The 26,556-nt window shown below is 47.5% G+C and overlaps 1 protein-coding gene across 27 annotated transcripts in view; it reads left to right on the top strand.

Annotated features, from left to right (window-relative positions):
* PPIP5K1 (diphosphoinositol pentakisphosphate kinase 1) overlaps positions 1-26,556 on the top strand; it is a 199,230-nt gene that overhangs the window by 19,207 nt on the left and 153,467 nt on the right. For all 27 annotated transcript variants that reach the window (XR_006284115.1, XR_005227113.1, XR_005227115.1 and 24 more), the window contains 9 exons: positions 914-1,035; positions 1,561-1,662; positions 3,142-3,228; positions 3,713-3,788; positions 4,393-4,502; positions 5,474-5,559; positions 6,033-6,161; positions 19,645-19,766; positions 21,027-21,209. Coding sequence is in view for 24 of the 27 variants with exons in the window: in XM_037911084.2 (XP_037767012.1) it covers positions 914-1,035; positions 1,561-1,662; positions 3,142-3,228; positions 3,713-3,788; positions 4,393-4,502; positions 5,474-5,559; positions 6,033-6,161; positions 19,645-19,766; positions 21,027-21,209 (1,017 nt within the window). In the remaining 3 variants the exon portion in view is untranslated. The remainder of the gene's footprint in view (positions 1-913; positions 1,036-1,560; positions 1,663-3,141; positions 3,229-3,712; positions 3,789-4,392; positions 4,503-5,473; positions 5,560-6,032; positions 6,162-19,644; positions 19,767-21,026; positions 21,210-26,556) is intronic.

Raw genomic sequence — 26,556 nt, forward strand, 5'->3', positions numbered from 1 at the left:
AGCACATGGCATGAGTGCGCATCCACATTTGGAATTCAGACCAGGACCACATATCTCGAACCTCCAGTTACTGGTAAGTAATCTCCTTTTTCTAGCCCTTGTGGTTGAGGAGAAAAGCTTGTGGAAAACGGTTCCACACAAGTGCCATGGCTGTGGAATTGCAGAACATATGGGACCCTGTCTGTATGGAACCAAACCTATCCACAAGTTCCCCACTTCTGAGCTGTATGCCGGTGAGACCAGGAGTCAAACAGCCTCTGAGGGGTAACGGACCAAATGAAATGGGCTATGTATTGCTGTTGTTATGACCTAGCAGACATTCATGTACATTTTGGAGATGTCCAGTGCACTCAGCTGAGACTTAAGACAGCTTACATAGTAGTTGTGCTTTCTTCATCATAGGACTTTGTAATGCTGCTTCTCAGAGCTCTGTATGTGGCTTTTTCCCTCAGCTGAGGTTTGAGCTCAAAGGACTGAGAGCAAGAGTGTAGTCATTTCTCATATACTCTTGACCTGGCACCCAGAGATTATGCTTATTGTGACAGTTCTGTTATCCTGGTTCACTTGCTCATGGTGCAGACCCTTGATCCGATAGGTGTGAATTTATCCGACAGGCTTACCTGAAAGGGCCAATTACTGGTAAGTAACTCCTCTGTCTCTTTCTCCCAGAATCCATGAAGTGTATGTATTGGTGGTGTGGGGGTGCTGAAGCCAGAGAGTCCTAGCCTTCCTGCCAGAGAAAGCAGAGCTTGGAAGGCCTCTGAGGAGCCAAGTTGCACAGTGTATTGGCTAGGCCTGTGCTGCATAGTCCTCTTTCACAGCTGCTGGGCTGGGCCTGTGCTGGCTGCCCCATACCCTGAGCTTTTGGGGAGGTTTGTCTGAATCCCTTGTCCTTTGTTGCCTCCTCATGCAGCAGACAGTGTGTGGGTTTGACCTTCTGCGGGCGAATGGCCACTCCTTTGTCTGTGATGTGAATGGGTTCAGCTTTGTGAAGAACTCCATGAAGTATTATGATGACTGCGCCAAAATTCTTGGGTATGTAAAGAGCTAAAGCCAGAGCGCGCGCGCGCGTGTGTGTGTGTGTGTGTGAGGGAGCTCCTCCAAGTATGTGGTATAACCCTGCTCACCTTATTCTGGCGAGCTCGGCAAACTGCTCAGCAGGGAACACTTGCTTTGTGTTTGAAACTTGTAAGTGCTTAGGATGGGGAAGCTCCAGGGTGTAAGGGGTTAATTTCTCTCAGATGCAGATTTGCCAGCCAATATCAACTGTAAATGAGTTGGCCTTCTTATAACCTACGAACCCAGCTATTGTACTGGAGATACATGGAAAGCATTTGTTTGGACTGATGCAAAGGATGCCAACACCTGCTGCACTCCGGAGCTCTCCTGCTGGGTCTGATGTGAAAATCTGACTTGAGAGTGTGTGCAGGACTAAAGGAAGCACCATCTGTGGCATAATGGGTTTTGAGCAAGGCTGTGGTGGAGGGGGATTCTAGGGGAGCTTGTCACTGGGTGCAGATTGCTAAGGGAATGGAATTCCTGTGTTCTGGTCTGTTCCAGGAATATAATCATGCGGGAATTGGCTCCCCAGTTCCAGATTCCCTGGTCCATCCCAACGGAGGCAGAGGATATTCCCATTGTCCCCACAACTTCAGGCACCATGTGAGTATCTGTTAGCCCCAGCAAAGGGTGCCCCCATGGGTAGCCAAGGATTGTCATACTCCCCCTGAGCATTGTGCTTCCCCTCCAAGCATTTGGGTCTATGCAGAACACAAACTGTAATGCACTAGAGAGACCTAATCAAGCTAGGGAAGGGCAGCACAATGAAGGATGAAATTGAGTGCTGAGAAATGCAAACTAATGCACATTGGAGGAATAATATGAACCACTCATATGCCTTCGAGGGTTCTAAAGTAACGATATCCACTCAGGGAAGGGACATGGGTGTCATGGTGACAGTTGCGTGAGCCCCCTGCTCAGTGTGCAGCTGCAGTCAAAACAAACCTGGTAGGATACTGAGGAAATGGGATGGAGAACAATATAGTGAAAGTATCATGATGCCATTTAGAATATTGTGGTCAGTTCTGGTCACCCTGTCGTAAAAAGGTTGTACCAGAAATAGATGGGGTGTAGAGAGGGGTGATAATGAACAGGAGCCTGACAAAACTCTCCTATGAAGAGAGAGAGAGAAAAGGTCTCCTTAGAGAGGAGACAAATAGGAGGGTAGGATAAAAATATATAAAATAATGACTGATCTGGAGAAGGTAGATCAGGAACTTCTCTTTATTCTTGTATTCTGGGAAAGCTTGTCGAGAGCAGTCAATGAAATTGAAAGGTGGCAAATTTGAAGTTGATGAAAGGAAATATTTTTTCACACAAGACAGCCTGTGGAATTCATTGCCACAATTGCATATTGTGGCAAAGTGCTACATAGGACTCAAAAAAAGACTGGCCATTTATATGGATAATAAGCACAGCCAGAGTCACTGTAGTAATTATTGAAAAGTTTTGGAAGCAATGTCATCGCTCCTGCTTCTGGGCATAAGCTGGTTTAACTAATGGGGATCAGAGGAAACTGGCTCTGGGGCAGGCTGTCCCAGAACTGCCTGGTGCATGGTTTTCCCGTTTGGTCTTGGCCAAAGGTAGAGACTGGTATCTCAGTGGTCTGGTCTAGTCTGGCCATTCCTGTGTTCCCAAAATGGGATTGTGCACTTCCTGAAAGCAGTTTGGCACAGTCCAAAGTTCTGTTCGTACAGCTGCCCTAACATCTGACCCAGCTCACACCACCAGAATCTCCTGCTGTTTCATGCTTGCACGTCATGCTTGTGAATTCTGTGACTTTGTTGTCTGCTGTGGTGTTAATGTGGCTGTAGCATTTTGGCTCCTGTCTTGCAGGCTCTGAACTTGTGTGCCAGTCTGGGTTGGGGTTACCGCATCTGATGATGGGGATTCTCCCAGATCTGGTGTAGGCTTTCTAATACTGAAGCAGACTTCTGAGAGCATGGGGGCAAAAGGGGTTTCCACAAGTCTGGGATCTGTCTCCTTGTGTTGGTGTAGGTGTTGGAATGGGAAAAGGAGGAATATATGGAAAGGGTGCTGTCTCCTGACAGGGCTTATGCTTTTTGGTTTCTCCCACGCTAGGATGGAGCTGCGCTGTGTTATTGCAGTGATACGGCATGGAGACCGCACCCCCAAGCAGAAGATGAAGATGGAGGTTAAACACTCTAGGTAATGGGTGCAGCAGAAGGGGTATGGGAGTCAAGAGAAATGATAGGTAGAGGGCTTAGCTGCTGAGATCATGGACCAAGCATGAGAGCCCACTGCATGGGAAGTGGTGCTTTCTCTAGCTCCATTCAGAGCTAATATCTTTCACTCAGTCAATCTAGCCTGCCCCAGGAAGCTCCTGCATTTTCCATGCAAGCACTGGGAGAGGGCAGCTCGGGATGAAGGCTTGTTCGAAGTACAAGATCTTGGACTTTCTGCTGGGCACTTGCAAAGGGAAGGGCCCCTGTCAAGGAGAGTAACCATTGGCTACTCTTTCCTTCTCCTAGTTCAGGCTGAAAGCACCTGTTTTCCTGGAAATTCTGGGGGCAGGAATGAGCCTATAGGCATGCCAGCTCTCACTGAAGAGGCATAGCTGGATATGTAGGGATGACCATCCTCTTGGCATGGGAAGAACTGAAAATCTGACTAGGTCCGTCTGTCTGTTTAGGTTCTTCGAATTATTTGAGAAATATGATGGCTACAAGACAGGGAAGCTGAAGCTGAAGAAACCAGAGCAGCTGCAGGTGAGGGGAAGACCTCCCTGGGGTCACTGTACAGAAGACCTGGGTGATCTGGATCCCAGAGAAAGCTTTATGTGGGGATGGTCAATGGGAGGAGCACTACCTGAGCACTCTCCCCATCACATACACAGCAGGTCATGTCACTAGCTTCCAGCAGGGACTGCTCATGGGCAAGAACCTGAGGAAAGATGAACTGCTGTAGAATCACAATAATGTCAGTCCTGCTGCTCTCCCATCACGGTGCTGTCTCGGTGAGAGAGCGCCTCAAACTTCGAGAACTGGAGGAATTGAAGGCTTGTGTTTGCTTCTGAGCAGGACAGAGCTGCAACCTGAAGGTGGAAGAAACCAGAACTGGCCTTAACTTATCCCGGCTAAAGCTGTGTCTTGGAGAATAAAAATGTCCCCACAGATGAATGTGGGAAACCGTTTCAATGATGTGAGTGGCCATGGAGCTAGGTGCATGCTATCTGAGTGCCCATCCTCCCTGGCACACTGGAAGGAGAGTTGGTGACTGTGGGGCTGGGTGTCCATAGCCTTGGGGCACTGGAAGGGTAAGGGGTGCAAGCTCTCTGGGTACATGATAGATGGTGCTTGTTATCCCTGACAGGAAGTGCTGGATATTGCGCGCCTGCTGGTGGTGGAGTTGGGAACTCACAATGACTGTGAGATCGAGGAGAGGAAGTCCAAACTGGAGCAGCTAAAAACTGTCCTGGAAATGTGAGTAAGAGCGAGTTGCGTGGGGTGGAGGCTCATGTTAGGGCTACCTACTCCCCGGCGGATAATAGTGCAGCTACAGAAGGGAGACGCGTTACTGAAGCACTGTGTGCTGCTCATGTCCTGCCTGGCCAGTCCCCTAGGGGTGACAGAGGCTGCAGCCTCCTTGTAGGCAGCAGTATCTGGAGGATGACACCAGCAGGGCTTGCTCCGAAACTCTCGCACCACAAGCACCACTTCTTATTTTTTGGGCACTGTAAGCATGATGTCTTCTGGTTTTCATGTAGAAAGGCCCAGCACCCTGACCTAGCAATGCTCTTGTGACAGCTGGGAACTTCCACTGCTGGAGAAAAGGAAAAATCATCCCCTTGATGCACAGCACTTGTGCATATAGTGTCCTCTGTCTAGAGATCTGCAAATGGAATGGAGGTAGCTTTGCTCAGTGAGGTTGTTCTAGTGCCAAGAGCGCGACAAAAGGAAAACTGAAATCTTGATGTGGGCCTGGTGAACCCAGTACCTCTGTAAGGCAAACAAGGCCAAATCCAGAATAGCCTATGGGGCCAACATAACAGGTGACGTGGTGGTCTTATGGCATCTCCTAACATACAGAAGCCCAAATCTAATAAGTAGACCAGATCTCACCTTGTTTGGGCCTAGGAGGCAGCACTATGGGACCTTGTATTTATCTGTCAAAGGTATAGATAGAAATTAGTGTCCAGAGGGCTTCAAACACTCTTAATTTCTGAGTCCAAAAAAGTCTTCTGTTTTCAGACCATTTTGTTAAATGAGGCAGCAGGCAAACCTGCCAGCTTTGTATGCTGGGTCACAGATGTAGAGCACCAGTGCACAACTTGGCCACTTAGTGGTGCTGCCAGGAAATGAACACGTCCAAGGACTGTAAGAAGGGCATTGCGGGGAGCTTGAGTGTCCCTGGCTATGGGGCCTGGATATTGATTTATCTCCCTTTGTGACAGGTACGGACATTTCTCTGGCATTAACCGCAAGGTGCAGCTAACCTACCTGCCTCGTGGACACCCAAAAGCTTCCAGTGAAGACGAAGGTTAAAAACCCCACACGCACTCCCTCTCAGACTGGTTCTAATCCCTGGGGCTCAGTACCTGTGTGCTGCTCTGTCACCCCAGCTTGGACTGCACCTTTGGGGTGGTGGGAACTGAGCAGAGTGCTGGTCAGAAGGACAAATGCATGCCTACTCTGCCACTATGGCAAGACCTACTGGAGCTAACACCTGAATGCTTTATGCCATACCCCCATCCCTTAGGGTGGATTGGAGTTCACATGCTCTGTCTTGAACTTCTGTCATTAAGACTGGAAATTTGACCCCTATGTCCCCAAAATCCAGAGCCCCCTAATCATGCCCTCACTGAAGTCCATTAGACAGGCTCTCGTTGATCCAGCGCCCACTGAAATCATGCACATGCCGAGACTCATCTGCCGCTGCCCTGTAGGCCCTCTGGTCTCTGGAGTTTGTGCCCCTATTTTACAGTATGGTGACTACCTGTTTATCTGTTTTAGATGCCCGTAAGGAGCCCTCCCCATCTCTGCTACTGGTGCTGAAATGGGGTGGAGAGCTGACCCCAGCAGGAAGGGTCCAGGCAGAAGAGCTTGGTCGGGCCTTTCGCTGTATGTACCCTGGAGGCCAAGGTGAGCTTTCCCTCTTGTGCTGCTCATCAGTTCTGGTCTCTGACTGTACACAGAGGCCACACATAGCCTGCTAATCACCAGTGGTGACTGGATGCATGCATGCATCTGAATACTTTCTCTTGATTAGGCTCTAGTAGCATATGTGGCTCAGGGCTCCACCACTGCTTTAATTCAGTAACTATTTCTGTTCTGTGTTTGGAGAGAAGAAGGATGATGTGGTTGTGTCACACAAGGATGACTAACTACTTTCCAGTCCATTGTAACAGAGGAGGATGTTAAACAACATCTACTAGTGATAAATGTTTTAAAATCCAGCAGGTCTGGAGAACTTGCACCCGAGAGTCCTAAAAGAGTTGGCTGAGGAGATCTCTGACCTGCTGATGTTAACTTCCAATAAATCTTGGAATACTGGAAAAATTCCAGAAGACTGGAAGAGTGCTGATGTGCCAATATTCAAAAAGGGAAAGTGGGATGACCTGGGTGACTATAGGCTAGTTACCATTATTGAAGAATTAGACTAGGAATATAATTAATGCCAATCAACCTAGTTTTATAGAGAATAGGTCTTGTCAAACAAACCTCTGATTTCAGTCTTTGATAGTGCAAGTTTGGTTAATAAAGGTAACTGGATAGATATAAGACTTCTTGAAGACATTTGACTTTGTACCACACAACATTCTGATTTGAAAAATTAGCAGTATGTAGTATCCATAGAACACACACTAAATGGATTAAGAACTGAGTGACAGATGTCAAAAAGTGGTGGTCAATGGGGAAATCATCATCAAGTGGGGGTATTTCTAATGGAATGCTGCAGGAATTGGTGGAAGTCATCTTTTTCATCAATACTTCTGGAAGTAAATATAATCACTGCTGATAAAACTTTGTGGATGACACAGATTGGTGGTGTGGTCAATAATAATAGGACAGTCACAAGAGCTGTCTGGATAGCTTGGTATCATTCAATGAAAATGCACTTAAGTACAACCAAATGCAAAGTTATACATCTAGGAGCAAGGAATGCAGATCATACCTGCAGAGTTGGGTCTATATTCTAGAAAGCAAGGACCCTGAAAAGGATTGAGGGGTCATACTGGACAAGCAACTGAACATAAGTTCCCAGTGTCCCAATACGGTCTCCCACGCTATTCTTGCCAGCAAGTTTAAAAAAGTATGGATTGGATGAAAGGACTATAAGGTTGTCCGGCTCGACGGGTAGTGATCAACGACTCAATGTCTAGTTGGTGGCCGGTATCAAGCGGAGTGCCCCAGGGGTCAGTCCTGGGGCCAGTTTTGTTCAACATCTTTATTAATGATCTGGATGATGGGATGAATTGTGAACTTGCTGAGGGTACAGGTGATACTAAGCTTGGGGGAGAGGTAGATATGCTGGAGGGTAGGGATAGGGTCCAGAGTGACCTAGACAAATTGGAGGATTGGGCCAAAAGAAATCTGATGAGGTTCAACAAGGACAAGTGCAGAGTCCTGCACTTAGGACAGAAGAATCCTATGCACTGCTACAGACTAGGGACCGAATGGCTCGGCAGCAGTTCTGCAGAAAAGGACCTGGGGATTACAGTGGACGAGAAGCTGTATGAGTCAGCAGTGTGCCCTTGTTGCCAAGAAGGCCAATGGCATTTTGGGATGTATAAGTAGGGGCATAGCGAGTAGATCGAGGGACGTGATCATTCCCCTCTATTCGACATTGGTGAGGCCTCATCTGGAGTACTGCATCCAATTTTGGGCTCCCCACTACAGAATGGATGTGGACAAATTGGAGAGAGTCCAGCGGAGGGCAATGAAAATGATCAGGGGGCTGGGGCACATGAATTACAAGGAGACGTTGAGGGAACTGGGCTTGTTTAGTCTGCAGAAGAGAAGAGTGAGGGGGGATTTGATAGCAGCCTTGAACTACCTGAAGGGGGGTTCCAAAGAGGATGGAGCTCGGCTGTTCTCAGTGATGGTAGATGACAGAAAAGCAGCAATGGTCTCAAGTTGCAGTGAGGGAGGTCTAGGTTGGCGTGACGTTACTGACATAACCTGTGACCGTATAGATCATTGTTGCAAGCACTGTTATATATTTGCAGCAAATATTGTACAAAGGTTGTCGTGTAAGGTGTCTATGGAAAGATTATCTGATATCTGTGCAAGCAGTTTGCTGTAGCTGAAGCGTGTAAAAGTAAGTTGATCAAGGAAGTTTCAGTTCCTAACTGCCAGAAATTTTCTGTTCTGAATGGATCAGATGCATCCAATGAAGTGAGCTGTGGCTCATGAAAGCTTATGCTCAAATAAACTTGTTAGTCTCTAAGGTGCCACAAGGACTCCTTTTCTTTTTGCGGATACAGACTAACACGGCTGCTACTGTGAAACCTATGATTCTAATGTGATTCTGTGGTGTATAAAGAGGGAAGTAGGAGCAGGAAGGTGATTTTTACATTTGTATATAGACTTGGTGAGACTGATAATGGAACACTGCATTTAGTTCCGGTGTCCACAATTTAAAGAGAATAATGGAAAAATTGGCGGGCGTGTAGAAGAGAGCCACAAAAATGATTTGATGGCTGGAGAAAATGGCCTACAGGGAGAGACTTAAGGAGCTCGTTCTGTTTAGCTTGTCAAAAAGAAGACTGAGAGGTGACTTGATCTACAGGGTTCTTTAACGTAACCAAGAAAGGCAGAACAAGAACCAGTGTCTGGAAGCTAAAGCCAGACAAATTCAAATGAGAAATCAGACAATTTTTGGGTCGTAGTAAGGGTGATTAACTATTGGAACAAAGTGTCGAGGGGGAAGTAGTGGATAAGGTGGGTGCATAACTGGTGGGAAAATTGTTCCCAGAGGGTAATTGACTGTGAACCACTGATAAACTTGAAGGGCATATTGAGTGGGGTCCAGCAGGGATTGGTCCTGCTCTGTTGCTGTTCAATCTCTTCATCAATGATTTAGAAAATGGCATAGAGAATACGCTTAACATAACATAAAAATGGCCATACTGGGTCAGACCAAAGGTCCATCTAGCCCAGTGTTCCGTCTTCCCACAGCAGCGAAAGCCAGGTGCTTCAGAGGGAATGAACAGAACACGTAATCATCAAGTGATCCATCCCCTGTCGCCCATTCCCAACTAATTGCAGCAGAGGCTAGGGGACACTTCTGAGCATGGTTTTGCATTCCTGCCCATTCTGGCTAATAGCTATGGATGGATTTACCCTCCATGAACTTATCTAGTTGTTCTTTTGAACGCTGTTATAGTCTTGGTCTTCACAATGGCAAAGAGTCTTCTCCTGGCAAAGAGTTCCACAGGTTGACTGCATTGTGAGAAGAAATACTTCCTTCCTTTCTTCTTCAAGTGCATGCTCATATCAGTTCCAGGTAGGTAGGTAGAGGGGGGTGTGTGTGTGTGTGTGTGTGTGTGTGTGTGTGTGTACGCATGGCTGTCGGAAACTTTTCCCTAGCAGCTACCCGTCAGGCCGGCTGTGGAGCTCCCTGCAATGGCGCCGATGTGGTGCTCTATATACGATCCTGCTTGCCCAACCCTCCCCCCCGCCCGCTTCAGTTCCTCCTTACCGCCAGTGACAGTTGTTGGAACAGTGGTCCCTTGCTCACAAGTGTCCCACTAATCCCTAGCTCTTCTGCTTATCTTCGTGTATAGTTACCCATTGTTAGTTAATCGTTCTCTTAGTTTTTAATTGTAGTCGTTAGTGGTTGGGGGGAATTCCCCTCCAACGCGTCCGCAGGGCTCCAGGGCATGCCGTCCCAGGGCTTCAAACCCTGTAGCTGCTGCTTCAAGTCTATGCCCACGGGCGACCCCCACGACTCCTGCCTCCAGCGTCTGGGAGAAGCCCATCAGTCAGACAAGTGCAAGATCTGCAAGGCCTTCAAGCGTCGCACTAGGAAAGAGAGGGACATTTGATTTAAAACAACTCCTATGGAGTCAGCCCTCCGTCTGCAGCAGGACCCGGCCCCGAGCACCTTGGTGCAGAGTGCTCCTCTGGTGGTGCCATCCATGGTACCGAAAAAGGACTCTGTATGCCTACCCAGGGGCCAGTGGTCTCCTGGGCCCCAAAAGGGTTCACCCCAGCACCACTCTCATTTACCAGGTGCCCATAAGAAACAGGGCAAGTCTCCGCAGCGGCCTGTCACAGACACTGCACCCCAGGCAGGGGACAGTGCAGGACATGGGCCTATGGCCGACAGACCCTTGGGCTGGGCTCAACCCCCACAGGCCCTGGTCTCCCCAGGAAGCCCTGTGCTCTTGGACTCACCGCAGCTGCAGGTGGGGGAGGTCATGATGCCTTCCACGCCGGACACCTTCAAAGCCACTAGGGGGCTCATTGAGATGACAGCACCCAACTCTCCAACTTCGAGACCTCCGCTACCTCGAGGCCCGGCACCGTCCAGAGGCAAGCCAGTCATGTCTGGGCTGTCTGCTCCCCGATCAGGATCTCGGCGCTGCTCTGAGTCCCGGCATCGCACCTATGCCCCATGCTGGTCCAACTTGTGGCACTGGTCTGACTCGCGGCACTGGTCTTGCAGTCCTGACCCTCATAGCTGCTCCTGCTCAAGGTGGTTGTCGGTGGACAGGTTGTGGTCCTGCTCGAGGTCCAGGTCCTGATCTGTGACCTCGTGGCATCGCTCACAACACCAACCTCAGCCTGCACTTTCCAGACATCGCTCGGTGGACTGGCACCACTCTCTGCAACGGCACCACACGCCATCCCAGTGCCGCTCCACCTTGCGGCACCAGTCCTGCTTGCAGCACACCTCCCGCTCCTGGCACCAGTCCCCACTTCAGCACCGGCCTTGATCTCAGCATCGCTCTACATCGCGGCACCGTTCCCCACCAAGGCGAAGCTCCTAGTCGTGGCGCTGCTCAACCTCCCAGCACCGCTCCACATCCCACTGTCGTTCCCTGCAGCAGCGCCACCCTGCACCGCGCCACCGGTCACCGTCCGGACCTTGCTACCCTTCTTGGCACCCATCCCATCTGTTGGAGGAGAGAGCCTCCCTGGTGCAGTGTAGGACCGCTCCCTCTTGGCCATCACACTCGAGATCACCCTCCCTCAGATCAGGCAGGGCATTGGGGGCATCAGAAGCGCGCAGATCGGGGCCGGGGAGCCTAAGGCAGGATGCTTCGGCGCCTACTGGCAGTCCCAGTGGCAATTTTGGACCCTTGGGTGTACCATCAGGCCCAAGGTTCCCCTCCTGGCGTCCCTCTATCGTTCCGTTCAGGGTCTCGCCTCCCTGAGGCAACCCTCAGCTGCCCACCATAGGACCCGGATCCAACCCCACATTCCCCCGGTGGACGCTACACCCAGCATTCAGGAGGACCCGGTTCTGGAGGATCAAGAGGCTGTCATGGAATTGGTCCTGCCATTGGCTTATTCCTCATCGTCCCCTGACAAGGCGGTGGCAGTACTTCCACATCTGGACCACCACCCATGGACTACAGGGCCCTGTAGGAACTCCTCCAATGGGTGGCCCTGAAGTCTGGACATGGTGCTGACCATCCTGAGGCACACCCTCGATTCCCTACATTGGTGGCTAGATCCCCCTCATGGTAGACGCTGGGGTTCCTTTCCACCCTCCCCAGCCCACTTTGACTCTGGTAAGGGATGCGTCCGCGCTCCCCAGCCCAGCACGGATCTCGGGAGCCTGACGACTCAGGGCTTGTGGCAGGTAGAGGAACTGGCTCTGCATATCAACATTAAAGAACTCAGGGCGGTCTGCCTCGCCTGCCAACCATTTCTGTCCTGCTTGCAGGGCCACTGCGTAGCGGTACTGATGGGGACAATACCACGGCCATGTTTTATATAAAAAGACAAGGCGGAGCCTGATGGTCTCTTCTCTGTCAGGAAGCCCTCCTACTGTGGGGATTTTTGTCTAGCCCACTTCATCCCTCTCCAGGCTTCATACCTGCTAGGCATTCAGAATGTGCTGGCAGACAGCTTGAGCAGACATTTCCTCACACGAGTGGCTGATTTTGTCCAGACATAATCCACTCCATCTTCCACAGCTGGGGGTTTCCCCAAATCGACCTGTTTGCCATGGGAGCCAACAGGAAGTGCCCAGCCTTCTGCTCCTTCAGGGGCCACAGCCCGGGCTCGATTGCAGATGCGTTCATGATTCCATGGTCTGGTCAACTGCTATACGCCTTCCCGCCATTCTTGCTCATCCACAAGGTGCTTCTCAAGGTCCACAAGGAACTGGGGATATTTAATCTACGGAAGAGAAGAATGAGGAGGGATTTGATAGCTGCTTTCAACTACCTGAAAGGGGGTTCCAAAGAGGATGGATCTAGACTGTTCTTAGTGGTGGCAGATGACAGAACAAGGAGTAATGGTCTCAAGTTGCAGTGGGGGAGATTTAGGTTGGATATTAGGAAAAACTTTTTCACTAGGAGGGTGGTGAAACACTGGAATGCGTTACCTAGGGAGGTGGTGGAATCTCCTTCCGTAGAAGTTTTTAAGGTCAGGCTTGACAAAGCCCTGGCTGGGATGATTTAATTGGGGATCGGTCCTGCTTTGAGAAGGGGGTTGGACTAGATGACCACCTGATGTCCCTTCCAACCCTGATATTCTATGATTCTGTGAAAGCGGAAGTCATACTGTTAGCCCCAGCTTGGCCTCGCCAGTGCTGGTACCCCACCCTCATTGACCTTTCGGTCCGGTCACTGGTATGGCTACCTCTCACTCCCAACCTCATCTCACAGAACCATGGTCATTTCCTTTACCCGGACCTTCAGTTGCTCCACCTCGTGGCCTGGAGGATCTGTGGCTGAACCAGGCAGAGCTCGCCTGCTCAGACCCGGTGAGACAGGTGCTTCTGGAGAGCCACAAGCCGTCTACTAGAGCCACATACAGGGTGAAATGAAAGAGGTTCTCCAGCTGGTGTGCCCAAAGGCAGGCGCTTCCACTCCAGGTTCCCATCCCTTGTATCCTAGATTATCTTCTGTACCTGAAGGACCAGCATCTAGCATTTGGTTCCCTCAAGGTCCACTTCGTGGCCATCTCAGTGTTCCACCCGGGTGTTTCTGGGTGCTCGGTGTTCGCACACCCATCATGGGTCGTTTCCTGAAAGGTCTGGAAAAGATACATGACCCGATGAAGCCCCCTATTCTGGCCTGGGACCTCAGCCTAGTCCTCTCCTGCCTCATGGGCCCTCCCTTTGAGTCTCTAGCTTCTTGTTAGCTTCTCTACCTCTCTTGCAAGGTTGCTTTTCTGGTGGCTATCACCTCGGCATGACACGTGTCTGAACTGCGGGCCCTTACATCTGAGCCTCTGTACACTATCTTTCATAAGGACAAGGTGCAACTTAGGCCTCACCTGGCCTTCCTTCCCAAAGTGGTGTCCCGCTTCCATGTTAGCCAGGACATCTTCCTCCCGGTTTTCTACCCAAAACCACACAACAGTCCCTGCGAACAGCGGCTGCATTCACTGGATGTCAGGAGGGCGCTTGCTTTCTATATCGACTACACACAGCCGTTCCACAAGACAACCCAGTTGTTCGTTGCCTTAGCAGGGCGGATGAAAGGTTTGCCAGTCTCTTCCCAGCGGATCTCCTCCTGGATCACGGCATGTATACACCCTTGTTATAACTTGGCGAAGGTTCCTTCGCCTGCCATCACAGCTTGCACCACAAGGGCGCAGGCCTCCTCGACAGCCTTCCTGGCCCATGTACCTCTCCAGGAAATCTGCAGGGTTGCCACGTGGTCTTCAGTGCATACCTTCACGTTGCACTACGTCATCATCCATAAATCTTGGGATGATGCGGCCTTCGGCAGAGCGGTACTTCGGCTATACCTTGACTCCGACCCCACCTCCGAGGTAAGGCTAGGAAGTCACCTAACTGGAATAGATATGCGCAAGCACTCAAAGAAAAAATGGTTACTCACCCTTTTTGTAACTATTTTTCGAGATGTGTTGCTCATCCCTCATACGTATTCCATCTCCCCACCCCCTGCCTGCCAGCAAGAAGGAACTGAAGTGGGGGTCAGGCCGGCAGGGTCGTATATAGAGCGCCATATTGGTGCCATTCCAGGGGGCTCCACAGCCGGGGTAGCTGCTAGGGAAAAGCTTCCGACAGCCGTGCACGCGGAGCGTGCACACACCTAACTGGAATAGATATGAGCAACACATCTCGAAGAACAACAGTTACAAAAAGGGTGAGTAACTCTCTTTTTGTTTGTTTTTTTAAACCTGCTGCCTATTAATTTCATTTGGTGACCCTTAGTTCTTGTGTTTTTATGAAGGGGTAAATAACGCTTCCTTATTTACTTTCTCCACACAAGTCGTGCTTTTATAAACCTCAATCATAATCCCCCCCCCGTAGTCGTCTCTTTTCCAAGATGAAAAGTCCGTGTTATTAATCTCTCCTCATACGGAAGCTGTTCCATACCCCTAATCATTTTTTGTTGCCCTTTTCTGTATCTTTTCAAATTCCAATATATCTTTTTTTGAGATGGTACGACAAGTCTGCATGCTGTATTCAAGATGTGGGCGTACCATGAATTTATATAGAGGCAACATTATATTTTCTGTGTTATTATCTGTCCTTTTGTTAATGATTCCCAACATTCTGTCTAGCTTTTTTGATTGCTGCTGCACATTGAGTGGATGTTTTCAGAGAACTATCCACAATAACTCCAAGATCTCTCTCGAGTGGTAACAGCTAATTATGACCCCATCATTTTATAGATATAGTTGGGATTATGTTTTCAAGTGTGCATTACTTTTCATTTATCAACATTGAATTTCATCTGCCAGTTTGTTGCCCACTAATCAAGTTTTGTGAGATCCCTTTGTAGCTCTTCATAGTTTGCTTTGGATTTAACTATCTTGAGTAGTATTGTATTTGCAAATTTTGCTACCTCACTATTTACCCCTTTTTCCAGATCATTTATGAATATGTTGAACAGCACTGGCCGCAGTGCAGATCCCTGGGAGATCCGTTCTGAAAACTGACTATTTATTCCTACCCTTTGTTTCCTGTCTTTTAACCACTTACTGATCCATGAGAGGACCTTCCCTCTTATCCCATGACTGCTTACTACACTTAACAGCCTTTGGTGAGGGACTTTGTCACAGGCTTTCTGAAAATCTAAGTACACTATATCCACTGGATGTCCCTTGTCCACATGCTTGTTGACTCCCTCAAAGAATTGTAATAGATTTGTGAGGCATGATTTTCCTTTACAGAAACCATGTTCACCCCCTCCCAACAAATCGTGTTCATCTGTATGTTTGATAATTCTGTTCTTTACTATAGTTTCAACCTAATGAAGTTAGGTTTACCAGCCTGTAATTTCCAGGATTGCCTCTGGAGCCTTTTTTAAAATGTATAAAGTTTACGGACAATACTAAGCTGGGATGGGTTGCAAGTGCTTTGGAGGATAGGATTAAAATTTAAAATGATCTGGACAAACTGGAGAAATGGTCTGAAGTAAACAGGATGAAATTCAATAAGGACAAATGCAAAGTACTCTGCTTGGGAAGGAACAATCAGTTGTACATATACACAATGGGAAATGACTGCCTAGAAAGGAGTTCTGCGGAAAGGGACCTGGGGGTCATAGTGGATCACAAGCTAAATGTGAGTCAACAGAGTAATGCTGTTGCAAAAAAAGCAAACATAATTCTGAGATGTGTTATTAGAAGTCTTGTAAGCAAGTTATGAGAAGTAATTCTTCCGCTCTACTCTGTGCTGATAAGGTCTCAACTGGAGTTCTGGGCGCCACATTTCAGGAACGATGTGGACAAATTGGAGAAAGTCCAGAGAAGAGCAACAAAAACGATTACAGCTATAGAACACCTGACCTATGACGGAAGCTTGAAAAAATTGGGTTTGTTTGTTGTGGAGAAGAGGAGACTGAGAGGGGACATGACAACAGTTTTCAAGTACATAAAAGATTGTTACAAGGAGGAGGGAGAACAGTTTTTCTCCTTAACCTCTGAGGCTAGGACCAGAAGCAATGGGCTTAAATTGCAGCAAGGGTGGTTTAGGTTGGACATTAGGAAAAATTTCCTAACTGTCAGGGTAGTTAAGCACTGGAACAAATTGTGGCATCTCTGTCATTGGAGGTTTTTTAAAAACAGGTTAGACAAACACATGTCGGGGATGGTCTAGTTATTACATAGCCCTGTCTGGAGTAGGGGGGACTGGACTAGATGACCTCTCAAGGTCTCTTCCAGTCTTACTCTTCTATGTTTCTCCAAGTCTTGATGTTTTCAAATCAAGACTGGTACATTTCTGGAAGATGCTTTCATCAAGCACAAGTTATTGGGTTCCATGCAGAGGTGGCTTGAGATATATACAGGAAGTCAGACTTGATGATCTAATGGTCCCTTCTGGCCTTAAACTCTGAGAGTCCATTAGAAATGCTTGACTTCGGACTGGCTGGCTCCAGCTTTGTGTGCACAAGGTATCTTCATGTGCTTGCACAGTGAGATGTTTGCCGTTCTTGTTCTGATGTGCAGGCTTGCATGCTATTTCCGAGAGCCTTGCTGCTTCGCTACTGTAGTTTATGAAGTCTGTAAATATACATAGTGCTGCAGTTTACAGTATAATGGGAACCAGACGAACCTGGAGACAATAAGGGCTATGCTGGTGCAACTAGAGTACGTAACTGATTCTGGCATCTCTTCTCTGCCTCTCATCCTGTAACAGTCTTGTCTCCTTTAAGAGCAGGCTTTCTGATGTGTAGTGCCTAGGAAATGTGTGTAATTACATGAGTAGGTAGAGAGCAAGCCCTGCAGGGAGAAGAAGGGAAAAAAAATAAAAGCTAGGTCCTGTTGTGTACTCAAAATGAGACCTGGGGGAGAGCAGGTTGTGTCTCCACCGTGAGACCCAACGGGAACAGCAGTGGCACTTAGGTTTCTGCTGGCAAGGACCGGGGTGTGGGGTCTGAGTGCGCATATGGTCAGAAGCTGGTGAGAGGGGCAGGGACTGCCTGGTGCTATGGTGGACCCCTGAAGCCAAGAGATGTAATGACTACGGCTATGTTTTAGTCACGAGTATTTTTAGTAAAAGTCATGGACAGGTCACGGGCCGTAAACAAAAATTCATGGGCCCGTGACCTGTCCATGAGTTTTACTAAAAATACCTGCCCTGACTAAAACTTGGCCAGAGGGACACGGGGGCTCAGGGGGTGGGACAGGACCCCCGAGGTGTGATGGAGACAAAACTACACAGGATCATTTTAGGGAACAAGGCAAAAATCCCACATTTATTGTGATAACAATTTGATCTATAACCACTAGCTCATACCTAATATTTTTTTTTTTATTTTTTTTTTATATATATATATAAAAATAAATATTCTGTGTGTGTGTATTTATATATCACACACACACACACACACACACACACACACAAAATTTATATTTTCTACAGCTGCTGGATAGTTACCAGTCCTGAACGTAGCTTGAGTTCGTGGCTTGGGATCGTAGCTTGTGGTGGCTAACTGGCCAGGAAAGCCAGGCAGGAGGAAGGGCTGGGTCTCTGTCGGGCATGCACTGCTGTCGCTCGATGTTGGCAGCAGAATGTTACCTTCCAAAGTCTTCCATCTCAGCCATCCTTTTTGTAGGCTTTAGTTTGAATCCAGAGTCTACAGGTCTTGCTGTGTCACGCCACCTCTGGGTTCGGTGTGATTGATCACCCATCAATTGCAGACATGACTTTCAGCCTGGGACCTGGCTTTGATGTTCCTTCAGTTGTACCTTTGTTCTTTTCTTTTTAGGGTGGACTCTTCTTGCTTTGTCAGGGCTGTTGTCTGCATCTTCAGCCATTGGCTTTTACACTTTATTTCATCAGGACGGGCTGGGGCTGGAGGTTGATTCCATCATCCATACGTACCTCATTCGCACATCTAAACTAATAAGATTACATCAGGGTTTTGCAAAATGAAGGTTGCAGCAGGCTTTTACAAAATGGAGTGAGCATTTTAAAATGGAGTTTGAGTTACTATATGGACAAGTATAATGAATGGCAAACAGTGAGTGGAAGTTATAATTGTTGAAATAGTGCAAGTTTCAGTGATTTAAGCAGCAATTGGATTGAAAGTGAAATTTACAAGGGCAGCTGGCTGAACAGCTATGGCTCTTAACAAGCATCTTAATTGTCAGTTAGCTAGTTATTGGGGTGACCGTTTTATGAATGAAAGTTGTTTCATTCATAAACCTTTTCTTATGAACAATTTCTTTTATCAGTTCTACAGCAGATGTCGGAGGAGCGGGGAGCTGGGCTGTGGCGTGTGGCCTGGGACCCCTGCTGGTACTGGTCGGGGGCGGGGGGGGAGTTTGGCAGGGGCTTCCTACTTGGCTCCACATCCCTGCAGCTCCTAGGCGGCAGGGTCTCCACTGCTCCCGCCACAAGTGCCGGCTGCCGCAGCTCTCATTGGCTGGGAACCTCAGTCAGTGGGAGCTATGGGGACGGGCCTGCAGGCAGTGTACGACGTGGAGACCCCTCTGCCATCTAGGAGCTGCAGGAGGTTCATGCTAGTGGGAGCTGGGGGGCCCCCCAGCCCAAGGTAAGCACCCCCCCCCCCCCCGCACTAACCCTGAGCCCCCTCCCACACACCCAAACTGCTGCTACTGGCCCTGGGGCTGCCCGGCTTGCACAGTCCCTGAGCTAGCACCAGCTACTGCAGAAGTCACGGAAAGTCATGGAATCCTTGACTTCCATGACAGACTCGCAGCTTTAGTAATGACTAGTCACTGTCCCTGGAAAGAGGGCTGTGGAAGACAGAGGACAGGCATGAACAGAAAGGGGTTTGTAATGCAAATAGAAGTTAATTTAGTCTGTTAATAAACCAGACCCAGGAAGAAAAGATTTTATTTGCAACTCTAGTCATACAGTATGTGATTTCCCCCCCCACCCACCCGAGACTCTAGTAGAGACAGGGATGCTCCCCTGATGACACTGGGTAAACTGACCCTGCAGTTTGTCGTTCAGGGGCTAGTAATGGGCTGTCAATAGGAATGGCTCTGAGTACCCAGGTGTCTTCTTTAGCCCCTAATCACTGACTCGGGTGTTTGTTTCCTTCAAGTAATTAAGGGTTGTAGTGGGTTTGTGTAGTGGGTTCCCTTTTGCTCAGTGGGAGGCCCCTGCGCCTCACTACAAGGACCCACTCTAATAGCAGTAACTCGTTGACACTAACCCTTCCTGGATATGATGATTTCTCTGCTCCCTGGCCCAGTCCAGCTAGGACTACATGGATCAGTCCCATCCTGCAGTGGATCAGTAGAACTCTTAGCCTGTTTTTTCAGCCTGTGCCAGGGCCTTCCCTACCACAGTTGCAGTCTGTGCAAACCCAAAGACTGAGTAAGTGTGTATGTGACTGAATTTTGCAGAGAACTGTAACTGTCTCAGGAATGTATCTGTTCCCTAAAGGAGTAGAATTTTGGAGGTGCATTTAACTCCGACAGATCCTAGCAGCTGACAGCTGTTGGTATTTGAAAGTTGTGTTTGAGTCTCTGCTCTTTGTTCCAGGTGACTATGCTGGCTTCCCAGGGTGTGGCCTGCTCAGACTGCATAGCACCTACCGTCATGACCTCAAGATCTATGCTTCAGATGAGGGCAGGGTTCAGATGACAGCAGCAGCTTTTGCAAAGGTGACTCCTCTCTTATGGCATCTGCGCAGTTCACAGCCATGTTTGCTGCAGCCCAGATAACCCAGAGGTGGTTCTTGGCTGTAGGGATGATGGCCAGCAGCAAAGGATCTACACCGTCTGGAGCTGCTACAAAACTCCACTAGATAGGTCTCAATAATGATTTTCCTTTTAAAGCAGGCCCAGGTGATATGCAGGGTGAGCTCTCCTGTGGGTAACCCCTTTGCTGTTCTAATGGGCGTGTCTGAGACTGTCCACACTTCAGAGACTGTACATTTGCATGGGACAGCTCTGGCAGTGCAGTATGATCCTCCTATTTCTGCTGCATTTGACAGCACTGCAGCAGTAGTTGAAGCCTGGTAATGAATCATTCAGATCCCTGGGGGAGTTATTCATCTGGTATCGTGGGTATGCATGATGCCAGAGCCATTTGTATGCGTCTAGGTATTTGTTGCTTAGAAGGTTGTTTCTCAGAGGACTGCTTAGTTTAAGGCGGGGTGGCCAGCTGTGGCTCATGAGCTGCATGTGGCTTTTTTACAGTTAAAATGCAACTCACAGAGCCCCTCCTTCCATTCTCTGCTTACCGGATTGGGCGGGAGCTCGGGGGTTCTGCCCTGTGGCGGGGTGGTGGGGTTAGGGGCTTCTGATCTCAGGGCTTCAGTCCTACAGAGAGAGTCTGCCAGAGCTTGAGGCTTCAGCCCCACTCCTGCTGAAGCCCCAAACCCCAGGGGGCGCTTCCTGTGGGAGATGAAGCCCCGAGCCTTGGCAGGCATGCCCCGGCTCTCGAACTTCTGAAGATTGTCATATGAGGCTCAGAGACTCAGTAAGTTTGGCCACCCCTGGTTTAAGCTTTTTGTCTCTGGTAACCACTTGGTTGTAAATGGGCAGTGAAATGTTCCAAATGACAGTGTGGGGTAGGGATCAGGTTGGGAGTGTCTGTGGATACCACTCAGACAAATGGGAAATCCTAGTGTGTTCTGGAATCTGATTTGCAAGGAGCTTTCATTGTATAAATGGTTCCACCCCTTTAGAAGTCAGTGACTCAAGGATGCAGTAGGCAGCCAAGGACTGCTCCAGCCAAAACCTACAACAGTTCTTATTGCACTGACAGAATCTTTGGCACTTCCCTAAACACTGTTAAAACCATCCTCAACAGCTAGGATTTCATTTGATGACTTGAAGGAGAAACTAGTCATGAAATTTGCTAGAAAATGTGTTGGCTTGTGTTCTACTGAGCTGAAATCCTCTTCTGTTCTGCTCTAGGGTCTCCTGGCTCTGGAGGGAGAGCTAACCCCCATCTTGGTGCAAATGGTAAAAAGTGCCAATATGAATGGGCTGTTGGACAGTGATAGCGACTCCCTCAGCAGCTGCCAGCACAGAGTGAAGGCACGGCTGCATGAAATCATGCAGAAGGATGCCAAGTTCTGCGAGGAGGATTACGAAAAGGTAACATAAGAATGGCCATACTGAGTCAGACCAAAGATCCATCTAGCCCAGTATGCTGTCTTCCAACCATGGCCAATGTCAGGTGCCCCAGAGGGAATGAACAGAACAGGTAATCATCAAGTGATCCATCCCCTGTCACCCATTCCCAGCTTCTGGCAAACTGAGGCCAGGGATACCATCCCTGGCCATCCTGGCTAATAGCCATTGATGGACCTATCCTCCATGAATTTATCTAGTTCTTTTTTTGAATGCTGTTATGGTCTTGGCCTTCACAACATCGTCTGGCAAAGAGTTCCACAGGTTAACTATGTGTTGTCTGAAGAAATACTTCCGTTTGTTTGTTTGTTTTTAAATCTGCTGCCTATTAATTTCTGTTGGTGACCCCCTAGTTCTTGTGTTATGAGAAGGAGTAAATAACATTTCCTTGTTTACACCAGTCATGATTTTATAGATCTCTATCATATTCCCCACTTAGTCATCTCTTTTCCAAGCTGAAAAGTCCCATTCTAATTAATCACTCCTCATACAGAAGCCGTTCCATACCCCTAATCATTTTTTGTTGCCCTTTTCTGAACCTTTTCCAATTCCAATATATTTTTTGGGGGATGGGGCGACCACATCTGCACGCAGTATTCAAGATGTGGGTGTACCACAGATTTATATAGAGGCAATATGATATTTTCTATCTTATTATCGATCCTTTTCTGAATCATTCCCAACATTCTGATAGCTTTTTTGATGGCTGTCGCACATTTGAGCAGATGGTTTCAGAGAGCTCTCCACAATGACTCCAAGAGCTCTCTCTTGAGTGGTAACAGCTAGTTTAGACCCCATCATTTTATATGTATAGTTAGGATTATGTTTTCCACTGTGCATTTGCATTTATCAGCATTGAATTTCATCTGCCATTTTGTTGTCCACTCACCCACGTTTGTGAGATCCCTTTATAATTCTTCAGTCTGGGACTTAACTATCTTGAGTAGTTTTGTATCATCTGCAAATTTTGCCACCTCAGTTTACCCCATTTTCCAGATTGCTTAAAAATATGCTGAGTAGTACTTTTCCCAGTACAGACTCCTGGGGGACACCACTATTTACCTCTCTCCATTCTGAAAACTGACTATGTATTCCTGCCCTTTGTTTCCTATCTTTTCTCACCAGTTACTGATCTACGAGAGGACCTTCCCTCTTATCCCATGACAGCTTACTTTGCTTAAGAGCCTTTGGTGATGGACCTTGTCAAAGGCTTTCTGAAAATCTAAATACACTAGATCCCCCTTGTCCACATGCTTGTTGACCCCGCCTCAAAGAATTCTAGTAGATTGGTGAGGTATGATTTCCTTTTACAAAAACCATGTTGACTGTTCCCCAACAAATTATGTTGATGTACGTGTCTGACAATTCTGTTCTTTACTATAGTTTCAACCAGTTTGCCTGGTACTGAAGTCAGGCTTACCAGCCTGTAATTGCTGGGATCACCTCTAGAGCCCTTTTTAAAAATTGGGGTCACATAAGCTATCCTGCAGTCATTTGGTACATTTGATTTAAATGATAGGTTATAAACCACAGTTAATAGTTCTGCAATTTCACATTTGAGTTCCTTCAGAACGCTTGGGTAAATACCATCTGGTCTTGGTGACTTATTATTTAATTTATCAATTTGTTTCAAAACTTCCTCTAATGACACGTCAGTCTGGGACTGAGCCATCCCAGGTCTTGCTGAATCTGGAAAAACCTAATGTGCCAGTATTAAAAAGGATGAACTGAGTGGTTCTAGTTCAGACAGTCTAACACTGAGCCAGGCAAAATGTGGAAAGGCCGATACGGGATGTAATCGGTAAAGAATTAGTTAGTTAATTCCAGTCAACATGATTTTATGGGAAGTAGCTAACCCAATATCACTTTCTAATGAGCTTACAAGTCTGGTTGACAAAGGAAATAGTTTTGAGATAATATACTTAAACTTCCATAAGGCACTTGGCTTAGTCCCATGTGACATGATTAAAAGATTAACACTGTACAGAACCAATGTAGCCCATATTAAATGGGTTCAAAATTTGTCTCCTACATCTCAAAAAGAAATTCTAAATGGGGAATCATTCTGTGAGGGTGTTCTAAGTGGGGTCCCTCAGATCTGTTCTTTACTCAGTGCTAATCGCTATCTTTACCTGTGTTCTAGCAGAAAGTATAAAATAATTACTGGTAAAGTTTGCAGAGGTCACAGAAATTGGTGGAAAGGTAAATAATGGCGGGGTTAGTTCTACAGAGGGATCTGAATCATGTGGTAAGCTGGGCTTCTTTGAACAGCATGCATTTTAGTACAGCTAAATGTGAAAGTCACACATTTAGTAACAAAGAATGTACTGGGTCACGCTTCTGGGAATGGGGAGTATTTTGGAAAGCAGTGACTCTGAAAGAGACTTTAGGTCCTAGTGGATACCAGCTGGACATGAATTTCCAGGGCCTTGCACTGGTTAAGAGAACAAACGCAATCCCTTGGATGCATAAGCAAGAGAATATCAAGTAGGAGAGGTGCTGTTACCTCTGTATGCAGACCATTACAGATCACTGTGTCCAGTTCTGGTGTCAACACTTTTAAAAAGGATGTTGGTGATAAATTGGAGAGGTTCAGAATGATTTGAGGTCTGGAAAACCTGGCTTACAGTGAGAAACTAAAAATAAGCTCAATCTATTTAGTTTTTCCAAGAGAAGGTTTTTGATGGCGTGATCGCTATCTGCAAGTAACTGCCCGGGGAAAAGGCTCATGATAGTAGAGGACTCTTCAATGTGGCAGACAAAGGCATATCCCAATCCAGTGGCTGGAAGCTGAAGTTAGAGGAATTCAGACTAGAAATAAGGGTGTAAACTGCCAACAGTCAGAGTAATTAACAATTGAACAACTTGCTGGGTGATGTGGTGGTTTCTCCATCACTTTGATTCTTTTTGAATTAAGACCAGATATCTTTTTCTAAAGGATCTCTTCAGCCAGAATTATAGGCTGATGCAGGGACGACGGGGTGAAATTCTCTGGCCTCTGTTATGGGGGTGCTCCAAGTAGATTATCATAATTCTCTTCTGGCCTTAAAATCTATGACTCTTTAATCTTCTAATCTTCTTCTGCACGTCATTGCTCATGTCCCAGAAGGGCAGAGACAGGATTCTGACCGTGTTTTGTCTTAGTGATGGTGGTGGCCTAAATGCAGTGATTCCCCCCTCACTGCCATGTGTCACATGTGCATACACATCTTATCAGGGCCGGGCCACAGGCGGCCTGTGTATACTGGTCAGTTACTCACTTGTGGTCAGGAGACAGTAGCAGAGTCAGGGTTGAATTGGGTCAGGCTACCATAAAATGATAGCCAGTTATCACTGGTGCATCCGCAGGTGGCTAATGAGACCGATCTGAGATCCATAGATCTGGTCTCAATTGAGGCAGTCGTTTCCCAGTGGAAGGGGCAGATATGGATCGTCGAGTCGGGCTGTGCCACGTTCTTTCCTTTCCTGTTTCTCAGTTTCCTGTTGTCTCCATTGATCTCAAAATACTGGGATCCTTTTTCATTTTGGTTAGTCAAGGGCATCCCAAGAGTTTTATGTCAATATTGCACTTCATGTTAGTTTTGAGGGTTTCTTTGAAGTGTTTCCCCCGCCTCCCCATATCAGTTGGCCATGGCTCAGTTGTGAGAACATGACCTGCTTCAGGAGTCAATTTTGTGGCATTCAAAGAACGTGACCAGCCCAACAGAGTTGGTGGTGGATGATCATAGCTTCAATGCTGGAGGTTTTGCCTTGGGACAGAACACTGATGTTGGTGTGTTGGGCATCCCACTTGGTTTGGAAGATCTTGCAGAGGCACCGTTGATGGTATCTGTCAAGAATCTCGAGGTGTCTACTGTTCATGACCTTAGTTTTGGCACTGTACAAGAGAGCAGGGATAACAGCCTGGTACACGAGAAGTTTGGTTTGATGTCACAATATTCGAAGGCACGTTTTTCTAAAGCAGCACTGGCACATTGAGGGTGGTGGTGAATTTCCTTGTCGGTGTTGGCTTTCTGCTACAGATAGCACTTACTTTACCTCAGCTGCTCGACAGTCTCCAGGGTCTCGATTAATCTGAATTATGGGAGCAGGATCCTGGTGATTCTTAGCCTGTTGGAGTATTTTAGTTTTCTTGGTGTTTAATGCGAGGCCAAGTTGATTGTGTGCCTTTGTTGGCCTCTTCCTCTCTGAGGTGAAGGGGACTTCCTTCCCACACAAGCATAGGGCCTCTTCCTCGCAGGTCTACCTGGAGCAGTCATGGCTGCTGTGCATGGGAAATAAAATAATCAAGCCTGGATCCAGCCCACTCCATGTACGTTGACAGGACCCAGACTCCTCTGTACTAATGAAGCACCTGGCAGCACTTGCCCTCATCAGCATCTAATGCACTGGGAGTAAAGCATGGTACTCAACCTGGGGACCAGGAACAGAACCTAGAGGTTATGACCACCATTCCTTTCCTTACAACTAGACTGGGGGAGGGTCCCCCAAATTTTTTTTCTCTTGTAACCTGAGGTCTCAAAATGGAAGAAGCCGAGACCCAGTAGAGAAAAGGAAATGGCTTCTGTCAAGGTTGCTTCCCCACTCTGAACTCTAGGGTACAGATGTGGGGACCTGCATGAAAAACCCCCTAAGCTTATTTTTTACCAGCTTAGGTTAAAACTTCCCCAAGGTACAAACTATTTTACCTTTTGTCCCTGGACCTTATTGCTGCCACCACCAAGCATCTAACAAAAATAACGGGGAAAGAGCCCACTTGGAAACGTCTTTCCCCCCAAGCCCTACACCCCCTTTCCTGGGGAAGGCTTGATAAAAATCGTCACCAATTTGCATAGGTGAACACAGACCCAAACACTTGAATCTTAAGAACAATGAAAAAGCAATCAGGTTCTTAAAAGAAGAATTTTAATTAAAGAAAAAGTAACAGAATCACCTCTGTAAAATCAGGATGGTAAATACCTTTCAGAGTAATCGGATTCAAAACATAGAGAATCCCTCTTGGCAAAACCTTAAGTTACAAAAAGACACAAAAACAGGAATCTACATTCCATTCAGCACAACTTATTTTATCTGCCATTTAAACAAAACAGAATCTAACGCATATCTAACTAGATTGCTTATTAACTCTTTACAGGAGTTCTGACCTGCATTCCTGCTCTGGTCCCAGCAAAAGCAACACACAGAGAGAACCCTTTGTCATGTCGTCGTCTCTCCCCCCCCCCCAGCTTTGAAAGTATCTTGTCTCCTCATTGGTCATTTTGGTCAGGTGCCAGTGAGGTTATCTTAGCTTCTTAACCCTTTACAGGTGAAA

The sequence above is a fragment of the Chelonia mydas genome, chromosome 10 (assembly GCF_015237465.2).
Source record: "Chelonia mydas isolate rCheMyd1 chromosome 10, rCheMyd1.pri.v2, whole genome shotgun sequence".
Taxonomy (NCBI): Eukaryota; Metazoa; Chordata; order Testudines; family Cheloniidae; genus Chelonia; species Chelonia mydas.